Here is a 23,179-nt window from a genome sequence, read left to right as displayed (position 1 = left end):
AAATTTTATGTCCGGTTACGTGATTCTGTTCGGCACTGCTGATGAGTTTATTTGTCTTAGTTTTAAGGCTCTTTCATGTTCTCTGAGCTTAGTTGATAATTTTATGTGGAAATTATCAGAGGGAAGACCAGATGGAACTTGTTTTAATTCTGGGTTCAGTGGCTCGGGTTGAGACGGTTCGACGGATATGTAAATAAGAGAAAAAAAAAATGAACGTCTAGTGAAACGATCAAATTTTTCTCAACTACCAAACATTGTGGTAAATGTATCATCGCACCAACTTTCTGACGTGTGAAAATCAGTTCTTGTAAAATTGCAACTTCGTACTTGGCAAAAGAAGAACTCAATTCAAATATCGAGGCTATCCTACACAAATTGGCATCTCAAACAGTCTAACGAATTCCAGTTAGAAACGGCAAAAATGCTTTAAAGAATCAAAACCTCCTAAATTTAATATTCCAAAGCCTGAGCGCATTGCTCCAAAACCTAATCCCTACGTCGCAATCCTAAAAGCAGATAACCGACATGGACACAAATGATTATCAGGAAAAGATTCAAGATATTCTTACAGACGGATCATATCGTCAACTTAAAAAAGATCCTACGTCATCTATGGATCGCAACCTTAAATCTATTATTAAGGCTTCTTCTCTATCAGAATCTGTGAAAAAGTCACCCCTCATAACTCTAAAATTGCTCGTCTCTACGAAACACAAACCAGAATTACCCCTTCGATCTATTGCTGGCACCATTGATTCTCCAATATATTCTCTAGCGAAATATCTTGAAACCCTGTACAGGGAAAACCGAGTTTCATACTTAATTCCTTTCATTTTATTTAATATTAGATAAACAGAATATTCTGGTTATTTTGAACGTAGAATTCCTGTTTACTAGAGTCTCTATTCCTCAAACTCTCAACATTATTTCAGATATGTTACAATCTGAGAATTTGGAACTAAACTAACAATCAAATATCTGGACAAACGTCAAGAATAAGTTTTCCATTATCGCCAGTAATCACGAAAATATGTTTATGGACGCCTTTGGGAAGAAAGCCCTCGAGACCTTCCATCTAAAATCAAAATTATCTTAGATGTTATTATCATTAGAAAATCAGACCTAATATTGGGTCATTCTGTTTATAGAAAACCTACGCACCCAGACTGATACTTTAATGTCGTTAAGCACTTTCTATACCAGAAAGTGCTTACCAGAGGCCTAGAGTTCTTCCAGCGATTTTTTCTTTATCTCCTCAATCATTACAAACCCCTTGCTTTGATGGGTTTCTTATCTTTTGGGAAGAGGAAAAAGTCCGTGTGGGGATTTATGGTAAATGGAAAATAGTGTATTATGCAAACAGCATTTGACTCACCAGTTTATTTGATACGAGCGGAACGAGTGTTTAATAAACGAGTGAGTTAAAAAGTTTACCGAACGTGTTGCACACTATACTTTTTCTACGACCGTTAGTTTTTAGGAACATTTTTGCAAAACAACACGAATACGTTCACTGACATGACGGTCAGAATTGACAAACGTCAAAATTAAAAGCGTGGGAAATATCTCCGAAAACATCCGATTGCTCGCAAACCTGTGCGGTAAAATCCCGGAAATGTCCGAAGTGGCTCGGATTCGTAGAAAACGAAACTGAGGTGGTAAAGTGGCGCTTCCCGCACGCTAGATCGGTGCGTAATTAGATATATTACAAACGGGAGTAGAAAAATCTAATTTGCTCTGTAATTTAGTTATATTTAAGTTCAGAAAGAGTTATTTAGTTCCGTCTTTATGGTAAATTTTATACGGTTATGCATGAAGGTTATGATTCAAAGAGGACTATAGTTATCTTTCCGTTCCAATGAAAATGAAACAAGCAATAACATAATATGTATATTTTCTACATTGTCCATGAAAATTTCTGCAAGTAGCGGACTGAGTGGGTTTCCGATAATTAATCCTTCTTTAGCAATATAAAACTGACCATTAAATTCAAAATAATTTTGGTCTTAACAAACTATTAAACTAAAGTATCTAACAAGTCTTGTTTTATGATATGAGTGTCAATCTTGTCTATTACCTTTATTACGTCAATCAGTAGAATGCTAGGAAATAGATTTTGAACGTCAAAGGAAACTAGAACTGGAAAGGAGGAATTTTGTTGAATAGTTCGAGCTAATTTTTGATAACCTATCTTTTTGGGATCTCATTTGCAAAGTCTGATGGTGCTGTTATAAAAGGTCCATAATAAGTGTAAATAATAATAAGATATTCGAATCTATTAGTAGATCTTATTAGATGTCAGAATATTTTCATATTTTGTATTTGATAAAGGCACGGTGTTCCCGAAACAACTGCCCAAACCAATAAATAACTGTGACAATCTGAACATTTTTTGTTTTAATTTAATTGTGTTAAATGGATTTTCTTCACCTAAGTCTAAAATTATAAAATATATAATTGAAGAAGCATAAACAAGAGATCCGGCTCGAAGGACCAATTTATTTAGTTTTTTTTTTTTTTTTAAATTTAGTTTAGTTAGTCAGCCTGCCTTGTGCCTTCAGTTGCAGTTGCACTAATGAATTATAAATAAATGATAATATCCTAGGAATTAGAGGAAAATAAATTTATCAAATGTTTGGATTTATACACAATGTATATTTAATTACTTTGAGAATTCTTAATGGGTATACATTTTCTTCTTTACAATGCTCGCGATGCACGTCCGATTTCGCAGGAGCGAAAAAAAAAACGAACGAACTATCCGTGGCCGCCCGAAATCGTAGAAATTTTGCAAATAAATACGAATACCAATAAATATAATTTGGCGTCGACTTAGCGATACGAGAATTGATTTTACGCGCTTACATTAATATCACAGGTTCAAACAGTCTCGAGGAACTTGATGCCGGAGTCGGAGTCTCTCGCGCGCGTCAACCTACACCTAGCGACCTAATCAGAATAAAGTTACACTTAAACATTAAACGTACTTAGTGGCAGTATGCTGTGTAAATAATAATAGTAGTTATAAAGAGAACGTTGCGTAATTATATATACTTAAATCGTAATAGTGTCATTTTGTACGTCGACCTCCGGTTCCCGACAGTTTTTAAGTACTCACTGTCGACACGTCACACAGTTTTTAGTTCTGCTTCGGCGGCTCCTTGTCTATCCGCATGTCGTCGATTTTGGCGACGATCTTCAACGCTGGACCCAGCTTCATCGCCATCGCCGTCATCAGGTGGTCCTCCTTGAGCAGCATAAGTGCTTGTCCGTCGATCTCCTGGATGAGGAAATCCTCCGCGTACTCCGAGCACCCGGGCAGGTTCTTGATGAACTTGAACACTTCCTGGACTGTCCACTTCATTGGGTCCACCTTGGGGCCGTCGTCGTCGTTCTGCACCGCAGACCCGCTACTCTCCGTGCCCGACTCCCCGTCCACCTCCATACCCTCCTCTTTCGCCCATTTCTTCTTGTCCTTTTTGCCGCACGCTGCCGAACAGAAACGCTTGTTCTTCTTGAACTTGGACTTGTGATCGACGATGCCGCAGGCCTCGCACTTGGCCGTCTCCTCCTTGTCCAGATTTTGCTTCTTGCGCGGCGGCTCGTCGAAGTCTTTGCCGTCCGCCGTCTGATTAGGCTTCAAGTCGCCGATCAGGCTGCTCCGCGTGATCGGAAAAGGCTCCGACGACTCTTGTATGACGAAGTCCTCGATGACGTGCGTCAATACCTGCGGCTTGACCATCGCCTTGGGCGGACACCTCTCCTTCACCTCCTCGGCGATGGCCGCCACCTGAACCGTCGTCGTCTCGTTGGTGTCGGCCGCGGGAGCCTGGGAGGCGGTCGAGGAGTCGATCTCCGCGACCTTGACGTCGCCGCCCGCGGGCGCCGCCTCCTTATCGCCGAACGAAGAATCTCCTCCGCCGTTTTCCTTTACGTCTGTCATCGGCACCGTGGCCGGCATCACCGCGGGTACGGCGTCGGCCACGCCCGCCGACTCTTCTTTCACTATAGGCGGCACCGCCGGCGGCAACGGCACCTGCTGCAGCTGCGATACCGGCACCGCGATCTGCTGCAGCGGCTGCATCTGCTGACCAGCGCTCGCCATCACCGGGTTCATACCGCCGCCGCCTCCCTGTAGGGAACCCGTGAGGATGGCGCCTGCCGGCGCCATCTGGTTGATCTGCGGATGAATCTGCTGCATGTTCATCTGCATCGCCTGCTGCGTGACAGCGAGGTTCGGCTGTAACGGAATCCCGTGCTGCAGCTGTTGCTGGATCTGCTGCTGCTGCTGCTGGTTGGTCCCCGCCATCGACACCACCGGCATGATGGAGCGGTCGCCGCCGATCTGCAGCTGCTGCTGCGGTATACCTTGCACCGTCTGTACCGTCATCATTGGCTTATTCTGGATTTGCTGGTTCTGCTGTATCTGATACTGCTGCATCGTCTGCTGCTGCTGCAGTCTCTGTTGACCGGCCGCTTGCTGCTGCTGTTGTTGCTGCTGCTGCTGGGCCTTGTTCTGCTGATTCACCATCTGTTGCTGCTTCTCAGGCGTCATCGGCGAGCCCGGATTTATAGCGGTCGTCATCCCAGTCGACGTGTTCATCACCAGCATCCTGTTGCCAACTATGTGGTGCTGCTGGAGGTTCGTGTACGACTTGAGCTGCGTCTGATTGGCCGCGTCCGCTTTCGGTGCCGGCGACCTTATCTGCGGCGTTTTGGTCCTGATCTTGGTGACCGGTTTCCCGCCCATGGAGGCCGGCGTCTGCGCCCCTATCGTCTGGGTCGATACGGAACTAGCGGGGCGGATCGTTGCCGCGTTCGACGGCAAAATGTTCAACGGACGATTGGTCGTCTGCTTCGGCTGAATGTTCTCGTTGGCCGGCCTCGCCTTCGCAATTTGCTGGACGGTACCTTGCGCGGCGATCGTCGGGTTCTGTTGCGCCGCCTGGATCGTACCCGTATGCGGGTTCTGTTGTATGAACATGTTGGACGTGTCCGATTGCGGACTCCTGATGAATATCGGGTTGGGCGCCAACAACGCTTGTCCGTTGTTCGCCCATACCTGCTGAATACCGTTGGTGAACTGCCACGGCGAAGCGAACTGCATCGGTTGGCCGCCGGGCTGAATAGGGCTGATGATCTGGGCCGTGGGTTGCGTCCCGATCATCGCTTGGGACACCTGCACGCACTGACCCTGCTGCTGGGCCTGCGCCACGGCTCCGGTCCCTCCCGCAACCTTTTGCATCTGCACTTTTTGTCCGCTCAACACTTTGTGCATCTCCTGCGGCTTCTGCTGCGCGACTTGACCGTTCCCTTGGGCCGAGTGGTTCGGCAGGATGTTCGCCTGCGGATTGATCACGCCCAACTGACTGAACACGATCGTCTGCTGATTCTGCGTGGTCGGTATCGTCGGAATGGTCGTGTAGCCCGGGAAGGTTACGGCCTGGCTCCCTTGCAACATCTGCTTGCCCTGGGTCGCGGTCAGCATGTGAGGCGCCAATTGGTTCCCTTGAAACGGTTTCGTGATGACCTGGATCTGCTGGGGATTCAAAGTGCTCTGATGCAACGCTATGTTGCCGGGCATTAAGATCTGGCCTTGCGCGTTGTACAGCTGCTGCAGGTACATCGGGTTTTGAGCCGACTGCTGTATCACCTGCACCCTGCCGTGGCTCCAGTCGACCTGCTGAGGGTGAGCGGGCTGCTGGCCTTGCTGGAGCGGCGACATAGTCGTAATCGTGGTGCTGCCGGACTGAGCGGTCGCCGCCAGCACTTGTCCGCTTTGTGTTTGGATCTGTACCTGCTGACCCTGCTGCGCCACCTGCTGGTGCATCGGCGACTGGTGCTGCTCCTGTGGCTGCGCTTGGATGCACTGTTGACCCTGCGCGTTCACCGTCACCTGCTGGATGTGAGCGCCCTGCGTCGATACCATGTGCTGTTGCTGTTGCTGCTGTATCTGCTGTTGTTGCTGTTGCTGCTGCATCTGTTGCTGCTGGTCTTGTTGGTTTTGTTGTTGTTGCTGCTGGACGGCTTGTGCGTTTGCATTCACCATCTGCTGCTGCTGCTGCTGTTGTTGCTGTTGTTTGTTGATGTCCGACATCGTGGCTGACATTCCTTCTAAGTTGGTACGGTCCAAGTCTAGGAGAGTGTTCGCGACATCGTACTTGCAGTCCTCGGCCGAAATGTCGTGGATGCCCGCTTTCTGGGCTAACGTCTCCAGACGCTGGAGCGAGCGGGAGCCCTGCTGGTTGTCCGCGTTATTGTCGTTATCCTGCTGTGACGACGACGTGTCCTGATTCGAGTACATTTTTCACTTCTTGATTCGATGAAATGGCCTGTTCTGCCCGGTACCCATCTGTGTTGACTTTGGTTCCCACTTGGTCGGACGCGAAGAAACGATCACAGGTGATTCGACAAGGAGAGAAAGAGAAACCTTTTGACAGACGAAAAAGTTGCATTTAAAAAAAACAATACGAAATACAATAGTAATACAAAATCGAATCCCACATAAGGTACCAATTAGATGAGTAAGAAAAGCAAAAATTTGAAATCGAATTTTACGAAAGTATACACCTCGATCATTGGTTATCTCGAGATCAGTAATGTCTGGTGTTCTCACTATGTAGGTCTCATATTAATGTCCGCCATGCTGAAAGATGGCGCTATAAGTAACTTTTTTTTAAGAAGTGACACATATACAGAGTTAGTATTGTTGGCTGATCGGTACGGTACAAATGCTGGCGCTACCATTGCCATTTGTTGATTTTCAATTGGGTGGGATGTTTCTTATGATTCCTGGAAGTGTTGGATTGCAAATATTTTAGTGCTTAGTGGACTTGATTTTTTGCAGTGACCATTTAGAAGACCGGGTACATTGTTTTGATCACTATATGGGTAAGAGCTGTCTATTAAAAAGAAAAATAGGTCCTAAATGCAGAAGCACTGGTGATGTCGTTGAGTTTTAGCTTTAGTTATCGATAAGACAAACTTTACGGAATTTTATTTGCTGTGAAACAAATGGTTTTAAAATATTAAAATATTTTACTTCCGTTATTTAAAATGTTAATATTAAGACAAAGATTTTTTTATTTAGTGGGATTAATTAAATATAAACTGATTTTTGCCCTTATTCCGCTTATTCCACTACTACGTGCTAGCACACGAGCTGTTCGAACATGAGACTGGTTAATTCGTGAGATCCAATACTTTTAATCAAGTCGTGAATGAAAACACTCTAGAAGATGATATTATTTATTATTGTAGTCATCACAGATAAGTAAGATAGATCAGGTTTAAAGTAATTCAAAATATGTAACAACTCCGACTTTCAAATTGTCTTAAAGAGGATCTAATAAACCGATAGTACCAATTCGTTAATTAAGTCAACATACAAAAGAAAGTTTAACTATCTCACTCTTTGGTCCAAACTCCGAGGTAAAGTCTGTTCATAGTTATAAGAAAGTGACTAACTGATATGAATTAACGAAAGACCCGGGCAAGCTGTAAGAATGAAATATGGCCGAACAGGTCCGTACTTTACTTAGAATGTAATTATTTGGGGTTTTGTTAGGAAGGATACTAAACTGGCCGTTTCTTCTAAAGATGCTTGCTTGCTGGCACCACGTTCAATGAGAGTCAAATAAACATTGTTTATAACTTCCTTAGTCTCAATAGAATAGTGTTTTCTACATTTGGGCGGGAGCATCTCCTGAAATACACTAGACTCACACATATTTTGTATAATTCGCACACGCTGTATTACAGATGAAATAAGAATGATTACTAATAAACTTAAACTAAGTAGTATACCAAACCAAAGAATATTAAACACAGGTAGATTTACAATTATTTTCTATGACGGACCACAATTTTACCTGAATTTAAATTCCGAAACTTTAGGTAATAATCTTGTTGCATTGTATGTTAATGACCACCCTTGGATAATCCCATTCAAAAGCAATTAGTCACTTTCTTATATCTATGAACAGACCATACCTAACCTGTCCTCGTTAAAATGCTGGCTACTACTTGGAAGTCAAGGCTAATAGCAATATACTGAAAGTTTTCCTGATTTTAGGGCTGCATTAAATAGTTATTTATTTAAGCATTTTTTTACAGATTACACAATCTCTTTGTGTGGAATTGACCACAAGGTCTAAAAAAGGGGTTAGAATCCGCTATTGCCATTTTGTTTGTTTTCAACAAACTGTTTCAAATAGGAAATCATACCCATGGTGTCCGCAACAGTTTCTGCGTATAGTAAGTGGTGTTAGATATTAGTTTAGGTTAGTTGATGTCTGTAAACCTTCCACTTCGCACTATTATTATCGGCACCCTTATCAAATTGTATTTTTTTTTTCATATGAGTGTCCATTTTAATATTCTTGCAAATTTCCAAGGTGTTCTAATAAATATTTTTCTACAATCACTTCAGAAGGGAATATTAATAAACCACTTCATCAGATTTCCATCTCAAACAATGGTTTCTATTGTAAATGGAAAGGTATTTGCAACATTGAAGAACATATAAATGCTTATAATTTTTCGCACAAAGATGGTCATTCTGGTCGACGTAGATGATGATTTTTTTTTCTGTAACTGTTACTATTATTTTTTACTGGGATCAAAGTCTAAAGTTAATTGATTATTAATCATTCTTTTCAAGTTATTGGCTAACAAAATATTTAAAAAATGTTTCCAAATTTATTTACCAATGCGCAATAAAATATAATTTATTAATATATAGTATAATATATAGATATAAATATTTAAATAGACCCGCGCAGGTGTAACCGATGTTATAGGAATTTCTTTTATCGATATACTTGATCTTGATCTAATTTGCGTCATAATACAATAAAAACATTTTTTCTTAGCTCTAGGGGAAGCTTATATTAGACTTTGATAAGTTTCACCTCCGGGTAAAAACCTTCATTGTTTCAACTGCCCAGAGTCGTTTTTAAAAACAATTTTAACCTGTCTTCATTTTTTATTTCGTCTACAATTGTTATTTTTACTGTAGAACAAATTAGCTTACATTGTTATGAATAAACAACAATAAAGATAGTGAAACATAACCTCCAAATTCTATGATTTGGTTGAATTGTTTGCTTCATAAAGAAATTCATCAACTGCTTCTTGAATTTATTGTCAGTGAAAAACTAGTAGTAATTTTTCTAAGAAATTGAACCAAAACTTTTTTTTCTGTTCCCTGCAAACATAGGCGTGTTTATGTCCGAAATTTGAAGCTAACAATTTTATACCTTTCAAAACAAATTGGGTTGGACAATGTTAAATCAAATGAAAAACTATACTCAGTTCTTAAGTTGAAGGAAAATCATATAAGCGTATATATCTAGTAGTAAAATGAATTAAAAATTCGAAAGGAAAGTCTGCATTATTAATATTACACTACATTAAGCAATCTTGAACCCAAGCACTTGAAAGTACTTATTATTCTTAAATTATTTGAGGTTAGTTGCTGTTTGTTAGCTACAATCCAATTAATTAGCATACATACACCCACCTTTCTACTAAATAGTCGCGAAAAATTTATTATTTTGTTATTATTCATTCATTCGCTATATCGGTTAGATCGGTTTTTATTGCCATATGCCCGAGAAATTACGAATTAAAAAGCAAAAATTCGTGTTTTTCGCCATTACGCTCGATATTCACGGCTCTTACCTCTGTTCACGGGTCTGTCCTCTTCCTCCGTTAACGGTATACCGATCGAGAACCACCGAACACGCAGGTAACCGAACCACTGACCCTGGGATTTCGTCTCAACCTTTTTGATGGCCGCACACCCAATCAGCTGGTCCTCGAGCTCTCGGGCAACAGTTTTAATGTCCAATTTGCCAACCAAATTACGAAATCAGTTTGGTGCGGCCAGAACCGTACTCTGCAACAAATCAGAATTTTTATATAGATATTATATAGATTTATAGATAACACTTTGGAAACACTTCGGAATTTCTCACTATTTCACCAAAACTCTGTTTTGACACCCTCAGAAACTGTTTAAACTATGCACGGTCCGATTTACACTGTTTAAAAGCCATATGCTAATATATATACTTAATATAAAATTTAAGTTACGTGGTGATGATGTATTTAGAACACCCACTCATGATATCGTACTGGTCAAGTTATTAAAAATTTTTGAAACGGAAGCTTCTTGGTTGTTGAAAATAATATATAGTAAAAGAAGAAACAACCCCACAGACCTATTTTTCCAAGAAACGGAAATATTGGAAGTTGTTTAAAGGTAAAGCAAAAATTAAGTTGCAACAGAATAAAAAATGACTCAACAATAATGAAGATTAACTATGAATTTGTCTTGGTATCAAAAACTGCTTCGCAACGTCCTGTCGCACCAAGAGTCTACAACTCTTCACCTATACACAGTATACACGATATACAAAAATTTCAGCTTTTGAAAAAACTTGTAAAAGACTGGATAGTTAAAAATATTATTGTTATTTTATTATTATTTTTAATATTATTAATATTATTATTATTATTATTATTATTGCAAATATTTGCAGTTACATATCCGTCATAATAAAGTTTGACATTTGAAAATAAAATCTATAAATGGAGACTTAAAGCTATGGCCCTCTATCTCAATGCGATATGTACTCGATGTGATATTTTCAAAATAGATTATAAAGGGTGTCCGTTTGATACGTGCTAGCTTCGCACGATGTTGTTTGGGGGTTTCGAAGTTCTGTCAACTGAAATCCGACCAGGACGTCGATTGCCAAAAATAATCAGCTAAATAGGTCGCTACGGATTTAAACTGCCCAAGATAAATTCGATATATTCCGATGGACAAATTCCACATAGGAAAATATAAGATTTCCGACAGCGCCTTCTCGACAGAACTTCTCCTGTTATCGTCAGGTTAAAGATAAAATTGAAGTCGGTATCAGACCACGGAATATTAAACATTTGATTAAACACCAGCTCTTAGTCAACTGCTGGTAAAAGCGTGGTTACACCAATAACCCTTTGTTTTAATTTGCCTGCCGATAACTAACCGTTAAAAATACAATGCAAATCTAGCGAAATGTCAAACAATACATTAATTATGAAATATATTAATTATGAAATGAAATGAAAAAAAGACAAATAGGAACTTTTTAAACATGATATAGTTTTGAAATGTAACCGTAACACGTTATAGCTGTATATATTAAAAACATAATTAAGATATTTCACTTTATTTCAAAATTACCCCAAAAATAGCAGCCCTTAAAATCAAGTTTTCTCTGGAAAACGTTTTATAAACTAACACGCAAATTGGATTCTAAATTATGAATTCTTCATTGCTAACCCGTTCAAAAATAATAAAATCCTTCGATCTGCTTCTTTTAAATATGCCTAAAACACAATGGCTTTGGCAACCCCACAGACCAGTTACTGAGATTTACATATAATGGCGTGGAAATGAATACAACAAAGTATATTTCCTTTCTAGGCTTATGAAAGGCTTGATTGGAGGCCAAACTGTAGCTTAGCAAAATACTGCTAAGCTCTGAAGATAAATCCTAGTAATATGAACCGATGGCTTACCATGCCTTCAATATTTGGAATTAGCTATCGCGTGGAAAATAGTATTGTGACACTTGCTGGCATGTACGCACTGGATTCTTAATGTTTCTGTTTAAAAACAGGTATTTGTTGATTGACTAGTTACACAAACATGATTATGTAACTAGGTATAAATCAAACCTTTTACCTGAGAGAAAAAAAACGATAAGAATAATTCAAAACTATGTTTCGCATTGACTGAATTCTTTAGCGATAACAATAAATCAAATTTAATATTTGCAGTATATTTGCAGTTATATTGTAATTTTGTATCCCGGCTTTTAATTTGTATGTTATCGACCAAACCCGATTTCAGATTAAACTAGTTTGTCCGAGACCAAATCAGTTTATAAGAGCCTAGTCGAGTGGTTCATTCGTTAGAACGTACGGAGGAAAATCTAACCAAATTAACCAAAACTATAATCATATATGTAATTTTCGCATTTGGCTTACGATCAACTACGTTTGGATCAATTTTGATTAGTTTTTGCTGCTTTTCTAGTTTCATATCTTATAATATATTAATAATAATATAATAATTGATTTGGCCTAGCGCAAACTAGTTTGTTCTGAAATCGGGAAAAGTTTCCCTACCTCACCCCGAAGATGACGGCACTAGTTTAAACGTGGTCGTAAGACCTTAGGAGATGATGAAGTTTGAAATGTCCAAAAACTAAGCACGATAATATTGCCAAAGTTCATCAAATGGTGTTAAACGACCGTCGAATTAAAGTGAGAGAGATCAGAGATTATGAAAATCCGAAGTACGTGTTCGTCACAAATGAAAAGTTAAGATTTCCAACGATTAATTACTGTAGATGAAACTTGGATAAAGCATTATACTCCCAAATCAAAAATACACTCAAAACAGTGGACTGCGAAGGGGAAAAAAAAACTATTTTTTCTGCTGGGAAAGAGATAGCGGTTGTTTTTTGGGATAGCCACAGAGTCATCTTAATGGATTACTTTCAAAAAGTAAAATCTATTTCAGGAGCATACTACGTATCATTACTTGACAAGCTGAGGACAGAAATTGCGAAAAAACGGCCACATTTATTAAAAAAAATTACGGTTTGAACCGCAGATCTAGCCCCAAGCGACTTCTTTTTGTTCCCTCATCTGAAAACTGCGCTCAGAGGAAAAAGATTTTCGTCAAATGAGGAGGCAATCGGCTTCGTGAACAATTATTTTGCTGAGAAAAACGCTGGATACCATTGGAAGGGTTAGAGAGATGGGAGCATCGCTGGGAGAAGTGAATAGTATGTAATTACAAGAAGACCATGTAGCAAAATAAAAAAGTTTTGAGAAAAAATGTCGTTCATCATTGAAACTTGTCAAAGCAAGTAAGAAAAAAAAACTTTGAACTCTTGAAGTTATATAAAGTATGACACACAAAACTATTGAATAGCACTCATCAAGTTTATTATTTTAAACAAAACACCCTGCATATTTTTGTATTCTACGGGTAAATCCAAATATCATTTTTTGATAGCTCTAATAGTTTTGCAAATATTATGGTTCAAAATTTTATTTATAAGACCAGTCTGATTTTGAGGTGGCGTATCATACAACTTTTCTTTAATGTGGCTCCAGTAAAAAAAAAGTCCAATGATGTAGGATCGGGTGATCTGCTCGGCCACCTTACCGGGCCATTAGTTCTCTAGTTTTCGCCAATTTTTTTCGCTTGATATTTAGCTAACATAATAATAATAAAGCTCAATAATCAACAAGTTAATAATAAAAAAAAACAAATCAATTTAGAACAAGGCGAGGTTCAGTTCAGTGAAGTATCACTAACCTGTTCTTCCACCTAACCTGCAAACTTAAGGGCTAAGAAAAGCACAATTATGAAAAAGTATCATCACAATGTAATTTTAAAATATATCGTTTAACAATATCGTTTATTTGAACTTATACCTATTTTTATCTATAATTAACTAGCGACCACTGTTTTTGAAAAAGATATAGAAAAAGTGGTTTATTAGTTTTTGATGAAGTTATTTATTTAATTTACTTGGTAATTCATTAAGGAACTTGGTTATTACATAAATCCCAGATACAGTTCGAAAAAAAAAAAAGTGGTGCAATAAAACGATCTCTTAAAACCTCAAGTCAAACATTGACTCCTACCCTGTCTAGGAAGGCTCAAACTCTCATTAAATATGAACTGTTCCTAAACCAATACCTTGAATTATTTCTGTTAAATAAGGAATGCTGTTTTTAAGCGTACCAGTTACGAACGTCCATTTTTCTACGAAAGTTGCCCTCAACCACCATGTGGTGTAGTTGATATTTAAAGGATTTAAAACCCTAAAACTAACTACATTTTTTTCAAGCAGCATGTTTTGCACTTTTTGAGCACTTTTATTTCGGTTGCTTCACTCACAATAAAATTGTTTTCAATATTTTCAGGTTCTTGATGATTTTCATTTTTCAAATGACGCTCAAACCAAGGAAAATACTACTTGCTAGGGACAGCTGCAGATAAATGCGTTTAGCTACCTTTCGTTTTTTTTTCTAGTTCACCGTAAATAGGCAACCTGTCGATTTGATGTTCTTTCGTAAAATAAGGCACCAACAAATTGCAATACAAACTAACTGTCAACATTTTCTAATTATGTTTCAGCAGCCATACAGTCGTTGTCACGGCCATTTTAAATATTGTTTTGGTGGTGAATTTAGTTTGACTTCAAAATTAATAATTATTCGTAATTATTCTAAACTGATCATCGAAAATAGAAAGTTTAGGAAGTTTTTGCGGGATAGTACTACAAAGTCCCATCTTCAGTGCATTTCCGGTAAACGCCAAAGTATTTTTTTTTTCATATTATCAAATGGTTTTCTATAAAAATCCGTCAAAATTTTAGGTAAAAATATGTTTTTCTTCCATTTAAATTGACTGAGAAAAAATGACATATTGAAATTTTTACAACCCAAAACTCCAAAACTATTACAGCTATTGAAAAAAGATAAACAATATTTCCCACATATAATACAAACGTTTATTTTGTCAAAGACATAAAAAATACAAAGCATAAATTTATATCACTGTCTAGTGGTTTGAAGTAAGGCTTATATTAATTCATCCTTTTTCATATTTTTTTTTAAAATTTCGTGACGGTACAATTGTCTTATATGCAGAAGATTGCTATCCGAAAATAAAGCGGTTGTTTGATGGCAGCTATCTTTACCATACATAATTTTTGTATTAGGTTAAGTTTGCGTAGGTCGAATGACTTTGAATCAAAAACAAATTAAAACTTAAATACGTAAAGTTTGTCAGAAGCTCTCTTAATTTGTTTACTTCATAATTTATATAATTTATAAGCACATCCCAGCGAAGATGTCGCTGCTGGTATGTCAGAACCATCAAATTTTAAGCTTCCTATTTTTAAAAGGTTATTTTCGTAACTTGACAAAGGCATGTATTTTGTTTGAAGTCAATTTGTTAGGTTGGTACCAATTCATAAATAAATAAAACTGTGTTATCCGCAAAACTTATTATTGTGCCTGTAAGATGGAGATTTAACAAATCGTATTTTGTGAAAAAACAAACTATTCTTTTTTTTTTCATTACTTGTTCTACGATTTTAGAAAAAAAATTTCAACAACGGGAAATAACATCTCTAAATTTAATCAATTTTTTTTTAACAGAGTTATCGCTTGGATAGTAATTTTATTGACATCCGTTACATAAATGAATGGAAATGCTTTTATTTTTTAAACACTTTTTTTTGTTTTTCTTTTGTCATAATTTGAACAAATAAACGATTATCTCTCTGAAATAGATGTAAGATTATTATTAATTTTATTTTTTACAATTATTAAAAAAATATATTATGTAAAATTTGCTTCGGTTTGTTGTCTTCCGCCAGCCGGTATAAGTGCCATTGAAGCAGATAGAACGGTCGGGCAACGACGGCCCAAATAACAAAGAGACGCTAGAGAGCGAGAGGGAGAGAGAATGCAACGATCTCTCCCCCTTTAAACGCAATTTTGGCGCGCGAGGGGTACCGCGGGGGGGAGGAGTGCATGCACGAAACTCAGAGGTGGAGAGGAAGATTTACCGCGCGATGGGGTGCCTCTCCCCCGACGCTTTCGCCCTTATTACCGCCGGGGGCCGCGTGCAACCTCGAATACGTGGGGTCGGATTCGTCCCCTCCGGTACGAGGAGTCCTTTTTTTTTTCTTACTTCGCTTTGTCTTTGACGCGTTTTAGATATGCAGTTGTTAAAGAAAATGTCGAAAAATATGGCCGAGGTCCCCAACTTTGGGGGGCTTTTAGTAAAACTTTCAAAAAATTGCTAGGAATCTTTTCATTATTAATATAATATATAATAATAACTAATATAATAATATCGATGAATATCATATATTAATATGATAATGTCAAATTAAATAAATAGCATTAAATAAATAACAAATTGCAATTTTTCTGGTATATTTTTTTATTTTTATTTTTGTGAAGGTTACGGGGGAAAAGTCAACTGAGTCCAAAAGTTTCCAGGAGAAAGAAAACAAAACTTAAAACGACAACCTTTTCAGCAAACCACTTGTTTATATAAAGGGTTAGTCAAAAGTAGCGCCAATATACAGGGTATGTTTTTTTTAACTATTTTTCATGTAACAGTATTTAAAAGCTAAGAAAAAAGATCCTATTTTAATAAATGCCCAAACAGACAGTGTTTTGAAGAGCATTTCGACTCTCAGTTAGACTTTTGTTAGAAAAAAGTCTAGGGGATTTAAATGTGGCGAACGAGGCGGCCACTCGATAGTCGCTCTTTGTCCGATCCACCGATTTGGAAACATTTGATTCAGGCACTCTCTTACAATTTGTGTATAACGTTGAAATCATCCCTATCTCGCCATTTCTGACGTTCGGATGTAGCAATGCTTGTTAGGGATAATTTTCGTCTTCATTTTTCGCCGGTGAGAATGTCATTGATAAATAAAGGCCCTATCCATCCATCAATTATTTCAACCAATACATTTAAATTTTGAATATATTTTTTCGTTTGACCAATATCGACAATTGGGTTGTTTAAAGAAGCCTTTCAAACAAAAAGTGGCCTAATCGCCTAATAATTGTCTCTCAACGCATAACGTGAACTATTGTAACCATAAGATTCCACAAATTTGCAAATGATTTTAAGGATTTTGCCGATTTTCGAAAATTATTTTTAGTTCACGTGGACAAATTTTCGTATTCCAAAAGTATTAAAGTAAAAAAAAAAACTTAATAACAGTTTTGAAAAAGTGGATGGGTGGTATTGTCAGAGTCAGCGTTAAATTGATAAAGAGAAATTTTATAAATTTTATGTCTCAATTTCTTCTCTTTCACTTTCAAGTAATTTTATTATTATTTTTATTTTTTTTAATAGCAACCTTACTCTTATAACCTTTAAAATTCCAAGTGAGTTTGCTGGGTTGCCGAAATCACCAAACGGAATAAATTTGCATCCAAAATTCAAATTTACTCTAAAAAATCTAAATCAAAACATATATTGTAGCACACTTACTTACTTAAACAACATTTGAAAAAGATTTTATAGATTACCAACCACCACCAACTAACCAAAACGTTTCCAAACATATTCGATTCATGATTAGGCAACCAAACACAAGTCTCTGAGAGAATAAGCAGGTAACCCGTTCGCGCGCGAAAGTTAGCCAACACTTTATTCACTGAAAGCGGAATTCTACGACACATTGATACTTGAAATCAAACGGAGGTATAAGATTTTAGCACCGAAGGTTCGAAAAGCCAAAAAACAAGATAAACTAAAAGCGATTTTTTTTCAAACAGTTCATAGCAGATCGAAACAAAATGAAATTTATCGGGAGATTAAAAAAAAACTGCTTCAAGACCAATCAAGATCAATTGCAGGAATGAACGGGGATTGTTTTTTCACAATTTTGTCAATTTTTGTGATAGATCCCTCCATTTGAACAGTGTGTCCCATTTTTTATGGTTTTACGGTGTATCTCCCTTATTAAGCCTGCTTTGTCATAAAATGTCACGCGATTGTCATAGATGGATACTTTTGGAAGTTTTCAGACAGCCAACAAAAAAAATACAAGTTGAGTTCTAGAAAAAAATTAGCTACGCCACTGGATTCTACTTACAGAAATCCCTATCCAGACCAGCAACAAAGAGTATCTAAAAAAATCACTCTTTATTTCATCCTACAGGGTTTGACGTACTAAATAATATAGAGGTCGCAAATAAGGAAAATATGTTAGTATTTCTAGAAAGTTTAGAAAGTCAGCAACAGTGAACAGAAGAGTAACTATTACCAAATCTTCTGGATTCCTTCTATGTGGGTTGTTGATAAGCCGATATTGCTGACGTTTCGCCAGTCATCCTGTTGGCTTCTTCAAAATTTAGCTGCAACTGTATTCTACTCTGTACCTGCTTATATATTGTTTGAGGCGGAGGGAGTTAAAGGAGGGGGACCGATAAAGACCAGAGCTATGGTTTGGTCAGTTTAGAGATTTCCGTGGATTGACGGTTTTTTCTTTGGTAGAAGAAATGATTACATCCAAGAATTCCATTTTGATCGAATAAGATTTGATGGCCGGTTTCATCTTTGAAAGATCGAAGATGTTGCGGGTAAATTGGTTGCTAAATAAGGTTTTGAATATAAGGATGGAACTCACTTTCTTTGAGAACTTGTGGGGAAGTGTATCTCTGATGTGGATTATTAGAGTGACAAGGGTCCAGTGGCTAATTGAGATGCTTTTTCGGCGTTGTAAACAAGAAAGTCTGAAAAATTAAGTAGAATAATAATGTAAAAAGAAAATTGGTAAATACCTTTACGAGAAAAACTGTCCCTTCGAATCGTAAGCTGAATTACCGTCACTTAAATTCTTGCAAAGTCAAAAATGGCGAAATATTCCGAGATTTTCTGAAATTCTGACTTCTGATGGAAAAATTAAAACCCATTTTTCATCCTTGGAGCACTTGCGTACTTTCTGCTCGGATTCCGAGAAAACACTATCCAAAAAACGTCAACGGTCATATCGGTTGTCGAACGCTTCATGCTCTTACTGGTTGAAATCAATTAGAGCGCATGCGCATATCGTATTTAACGGCCTTAGGAAGATATTTCGTCGCGCGTACCGGAAGTACCGTAGAAACTGTGACGTCGGCGGACGTGACGTCGAATCACCGTTACGTGACCTGTTCGGTACGTGTCGTAAGAAAAATGGCCGTAACACTACTTTATTATAACAATGGACGGTGCTTCCTCGGAAACGCGATAGGCGTCGCTCCACTCGCGCGCATATCAAACAGATGCAAATGCAAGGATACGGGAGCGTGGATATACGAGGTGCATACGAATTGGGTGGAAAAAAAGGAATGGCCGTCGAGAGAGAATGACGCCATCGTTTTCTGGGGATCGGTGGCGAGGGCAGGTGGGGTGCGTGGTTGCCAATTCGATGGCTAATCGGTTAAAGAGGAATAAGAACGTAATTTAACGGTGGGCGTCGCCAATTACGTAGGGAATTATAGGTAGGAATACAGGGTGGCGCATTACAGTGTACATGTGTAGGGTGTTTCATAAAAGCGTGGCGGCAAAAATATACCTATAATTCAACACAATTAACGCATATTTTTTTAAATTTATATAAAAATGAAAATATTTATTTTTATTGTAAGCTATCATACGTTCCAAATTTAAACGGTTGTTTTTTTTTTATCGAAGTTTGTTTGTCTTATTTTTATTTTGTTGGAATTTAGATAAATAACATACGTTTTTGTAAGTTTTTCCATTTGCAGTAAAAATTTACATTTGTGAGGTATGGTGTAGTAAAGTGTTTATTTTGGAAGGCCAATCTAGAAATTTGGTCGACAGAGTGTGATTTTACGTTACAGAAAGCACTTCAAAAGGCAGACATCGCATAACTACGCCAGTTTAACACTCTTATTGAGAGTCTCTCCTTTAAGACAAGGGTTTGTGATGGGAAGATTGCTGCAGACACAGCTACATGAAGCAAATGGAGTCAGAATTTCAACGGATATTGTTTGTCGACGTCTAGCTGAATCTGATCTGAGAGCAAGGTTAAAATTTGCTATAAAACACATCCATTGGGCGGATGAAGACCGAGAACGAGTTCATTGACCAGATGACACCAGATGGACATATAAGAATTTATCGAATATTAAATGAAAGATATCCGAACCCCAGATTATTTGGTATGTTTTGGGGACGAATCTCTTTAACTGCTCGTACCGATTTGGTGGTTATTAATAATGCCAGTTTAACAGCAGATAGGTACATAAAGGAGATCCAGCAGGAACATGTGATACCATTTGGCCCTTACATTGGTGACAATTTTTTGTTTCAGCAAGATAATGCTCGACCTCATGATGCCCAGAATGATGTTGCAAAATTATTTTAATGATTGAATTGAAACTATGGATTAGCCGGCAATCAGTCCTGATCTTAACCTTATTGAGAATGTTTAGTACATGATCTACAGGCGTTTTCAAGAACTTGCTAACTCCTATCACTTGGAATGAGTTTATTGGAGATACTATCCAAATATGGAATAATTTGGATCAAAATGAGATAGGGCGTGCAGCTATTCAAAATAGGGCAAGCAATACCAGCTATTAATAATTTTTAACTAAAATTTTTGAATATTGAATATTCTTGTTTTTTTTTATTTACTTTTTCGTATCTTTTTTTGGAATGTTATTTTTTGTTAATACCCTTATTAAATTAGAATAAGAATGTACTTAATGAAAAATATTAGTATTAGGTATGAAATAAAAAATATTTTTAGAAGTATGGTAGGTTTTAGTATGGTAAGATGTGATTTTATCAAGTTTGTATATTTATATTTTTGTCAATCTGAAGAAAGTGGATTATTATTTATTATATTTTTAAATAGGATACCGAATTAAATTAAATTTTACGAAAAAAGGAATACACCGGTCAAATAGGACATCAAAAAAGTCTAATTGAGACTTAGTGATCGATTAAACTGAGTTATCAGTCAGTGGTCCAAATTGTAACTATGAACTATGTAACTAATTGGAACTATGATGTGCCGGCGGTGTTCTTTTCGTTAGACAGGGTGTGAATGTGAAGCAGTGAAAATTTTCCATTTTTTAACATGAACATGGAAAAGTGGGGAGTGCAGTAAAGTTGTTTATGGTTTCATACACTATCTTTACTGGCCATTTGCTGAAATTCTGTTTTCATGTTAAAAATAAAACTAAAGAAGAAGAGATAAAAGAAAACGGACAAAACCAGCGTTGTTTAAAGTGAAGTTTATGCAATGCTATGGATATTGAGGAGTAGAAGGCCAAAGTATTACTGATACCCATGTACTTACAACTTTTAGGTGAAAAACCATTAAATATAAGAAAAAATAGAGACGCTGCTTTGTTTTTTATTGAATCCATCTAAACGTCAAGACCAAACGAGAATAAACTAATTACAGTTATACTTGACATAATTGTTAAGATTCAAAAAAAAAGTTTTTTAGAAAATCGTAAATTGTCGTATCTTCTCAAAATTAAACAACGATAATTTCAAGCAACCTGTGGATTTAAACTTAGAATTTAGATTTGAACATGCAAACATTGTTCTGTAAAGAGTAACGATCTCATCTGCAATTTTTTTGTCCATTTTACTCAATTTCACCTATATTGTGAACGCTAATTAAGACGAGATTATAAAATGTGGGTCGATTTCACTTTTAAAAGAGCTACGTCAAATCGAGCGCAAAACTAAGGTTAGGAGTCTCGTAATTACGATAATTTAAAAATTTTTGGACGAATAATTATTCGAAAATCGCATTTTCTTATATCGCGCTTGGGCAACTTGGCATTACTAAATCGTCAACGTAATTCTCAATTTTTATATATGTTTACCGTGGACGATTGACATTTTGGGTTTTGTCTAACCCCATTTTTCGTCACGATACGCAATTCGCTAATCGGCCAACAAATTAATAAATCTTCAACCGACATCGATCGTCGACATCGAACCCGCCGCTCTCGCAATCCCACCGAAATCGGTCGCTTTCACCGAAACGCGGAGCAATCAAGTGAGCGGTGGGCGGGACCTGCGCGCCATGAAGCCGTCCGATCTCGAGCCGGCACCCCATTGGTCGGCGCAACGCGCGTGCCCCGCACATCGCGACCGAATTTCGTCCTCGCCGCTCACTCCCACCAGCAGCGACGTAACCGGCAAGCTCTCTCATTCGGATCGCGAGGCGCTTACGATAAGGTCGGCGAACGAGACACGCGCGTGCGCGCGTCCACGGCCAACCGCGCGCCTCGTCCAATCAGCGCGCCCGATAAAGTACGCGTCGCCAAATTATCGTCGGCGATTTTTTTTACGACGCCGACGAATCGTCGCTGCCTACTCGGTTAGAAATCCGCCACAATCCGGCACCGCTGGACCGATTTAATAGTTTCTATTGCTTCGCACGGCGCGGCAACGCTGGCCGGCCATTTTGAGCCGCGCGGGCGACCTTGAGCGGGCCACGCGTTCCGCCCGACGAGCCGGCAACGTCGCACTAATTATTAGACGGACCTCCCCCCCCGCAACGCGTACGAAATCGGAAAACGGCCATTGGAATCTACCTACGCGGCTCTCTCACCCCTCGAAGTAAGGGGGGCCTGAATAAAAGCCCTTTTGTGCGCGGAACCCTCGCTCGGAAACCCCGAGGGGGAGACTACGCGAAAGGGAGAAGCGGATTTTCGTATTTTAACCCGAAAAATATTTCCGCGTTCGGTTATATACGAAAACACGTCGATTTGATACGCAAATTTTCTCGAAACCAACCGACCAATCGCTTTTACGACGCCGCTGTCTAGATTAAGAAAACGCGGCGGGGCGGAGGACGGCGCGTCCCTTTGTTTTCCCCCTTTTTTTTCCCTGTTATTTCGACGACCATTTCTCCGCGACGGGTATGAGAGAGGTGGGTCCTCTCGGCAGGTAGACCGCGACGGAATACCGATCCGACTGGGTACGACGACCTTGAGATGCCCACTTTTGTTCAAATACGGGTTTTCGGGTACTGATACAAAAAAAAATACCGGACACACGCGGGTAAACAAAAGGAATTTCCCTTACTCTAACAGTCGTTCACGTCGACGGAAATAGCCGTCTCAATAAATATATATAATACCGTAAATATAATTTAACCTCGTTACGACGATTCGTGGTACCCGACCCCCAAAGCCGCCTCCGTCCCGGTTTCGCAGCGCACAGCGATTCCCGTCGTAGCTATGGCCGAAGCGGCGGCCGTAGGTTATGGGAGCGGGTCGCCTTAAAATTACGCGAACGAAAAGCTCTGCTTACGTACCTCATTCGATTGTAAATTTGCGGCCGACTCGACGCACAATTCACACGACAACGATCACTAAAGCCTCTAAAAAACTTCAAAAATGTCCCAAACAATGCCACAACACATCAGCGTCTCGGTCCCGATACCACACAGTGTTGCCAGCTAACGCCGAGCCTTGCACAGCGGACCGAATTTAACGCCACACTGCCACTTTCGCCATATTGATTTTTTTTACTTTTCCTGTTTTGGTTCGTGGGGTCGCGCGAGTGCCG

The 23,179-nt window shown here is 38.7% G+C and overlaps 1 protein-coding gene across 1 annotated transcript; it reads right to left on the bottom strand.

The window, feature by feature from the left end:
- Positions 1-1,932: 1,932 nt before the first annotated feature.
- On the bottom strand, positions 1,933-23,120 carry LOC132706785 (polyhomeotic-proximal chromatin protein-like). Its single transcript, XM_060678321.1, has 3 exons — positions 22,926-23,120; positions 9,685-9,901; positions 1,933-6,430 (listed from the first exon to the last, which is right to left on the bottom strand). Exon 3 carries the CDS (start codon positions 6,302-6,304, stop codon positions 3,140-3,142), a length of 3,165 nt encoding a protein of 1,054 aa, XP_060534304.1. The 5' UTR covers positions 6,305-6,430; positions 9,685-9,901; positions 22,926-23,120; the 3' UTR covers positions 1,933-3,139.
- Positions 23,121-23,179: the final 59 nt, after the last annotated feature.

This window comes from Cylas formicarius, unplaced genomic scaffold (genome assembly GCF_029955315.1).
Source record: "Cylas formicarius isolate icCylForm1 unplaced genomic scaffold, icCylForm1.1 PGA_scaffold_8__14_contigs__length_24414737, whole genome shotgun sequence".
Classification (NCBI taxonomy): domain Eukaryota; kingdom Metazoa; phylum Arthropoda; class Insecta; order Coleoptera; family Brentidae; genus Cylas; species Cylas formicarius.
Note: the sequence above shows the minus strand (reverse complement) of the source record. Positions and strands in the feature narration are given on the sequence as shown.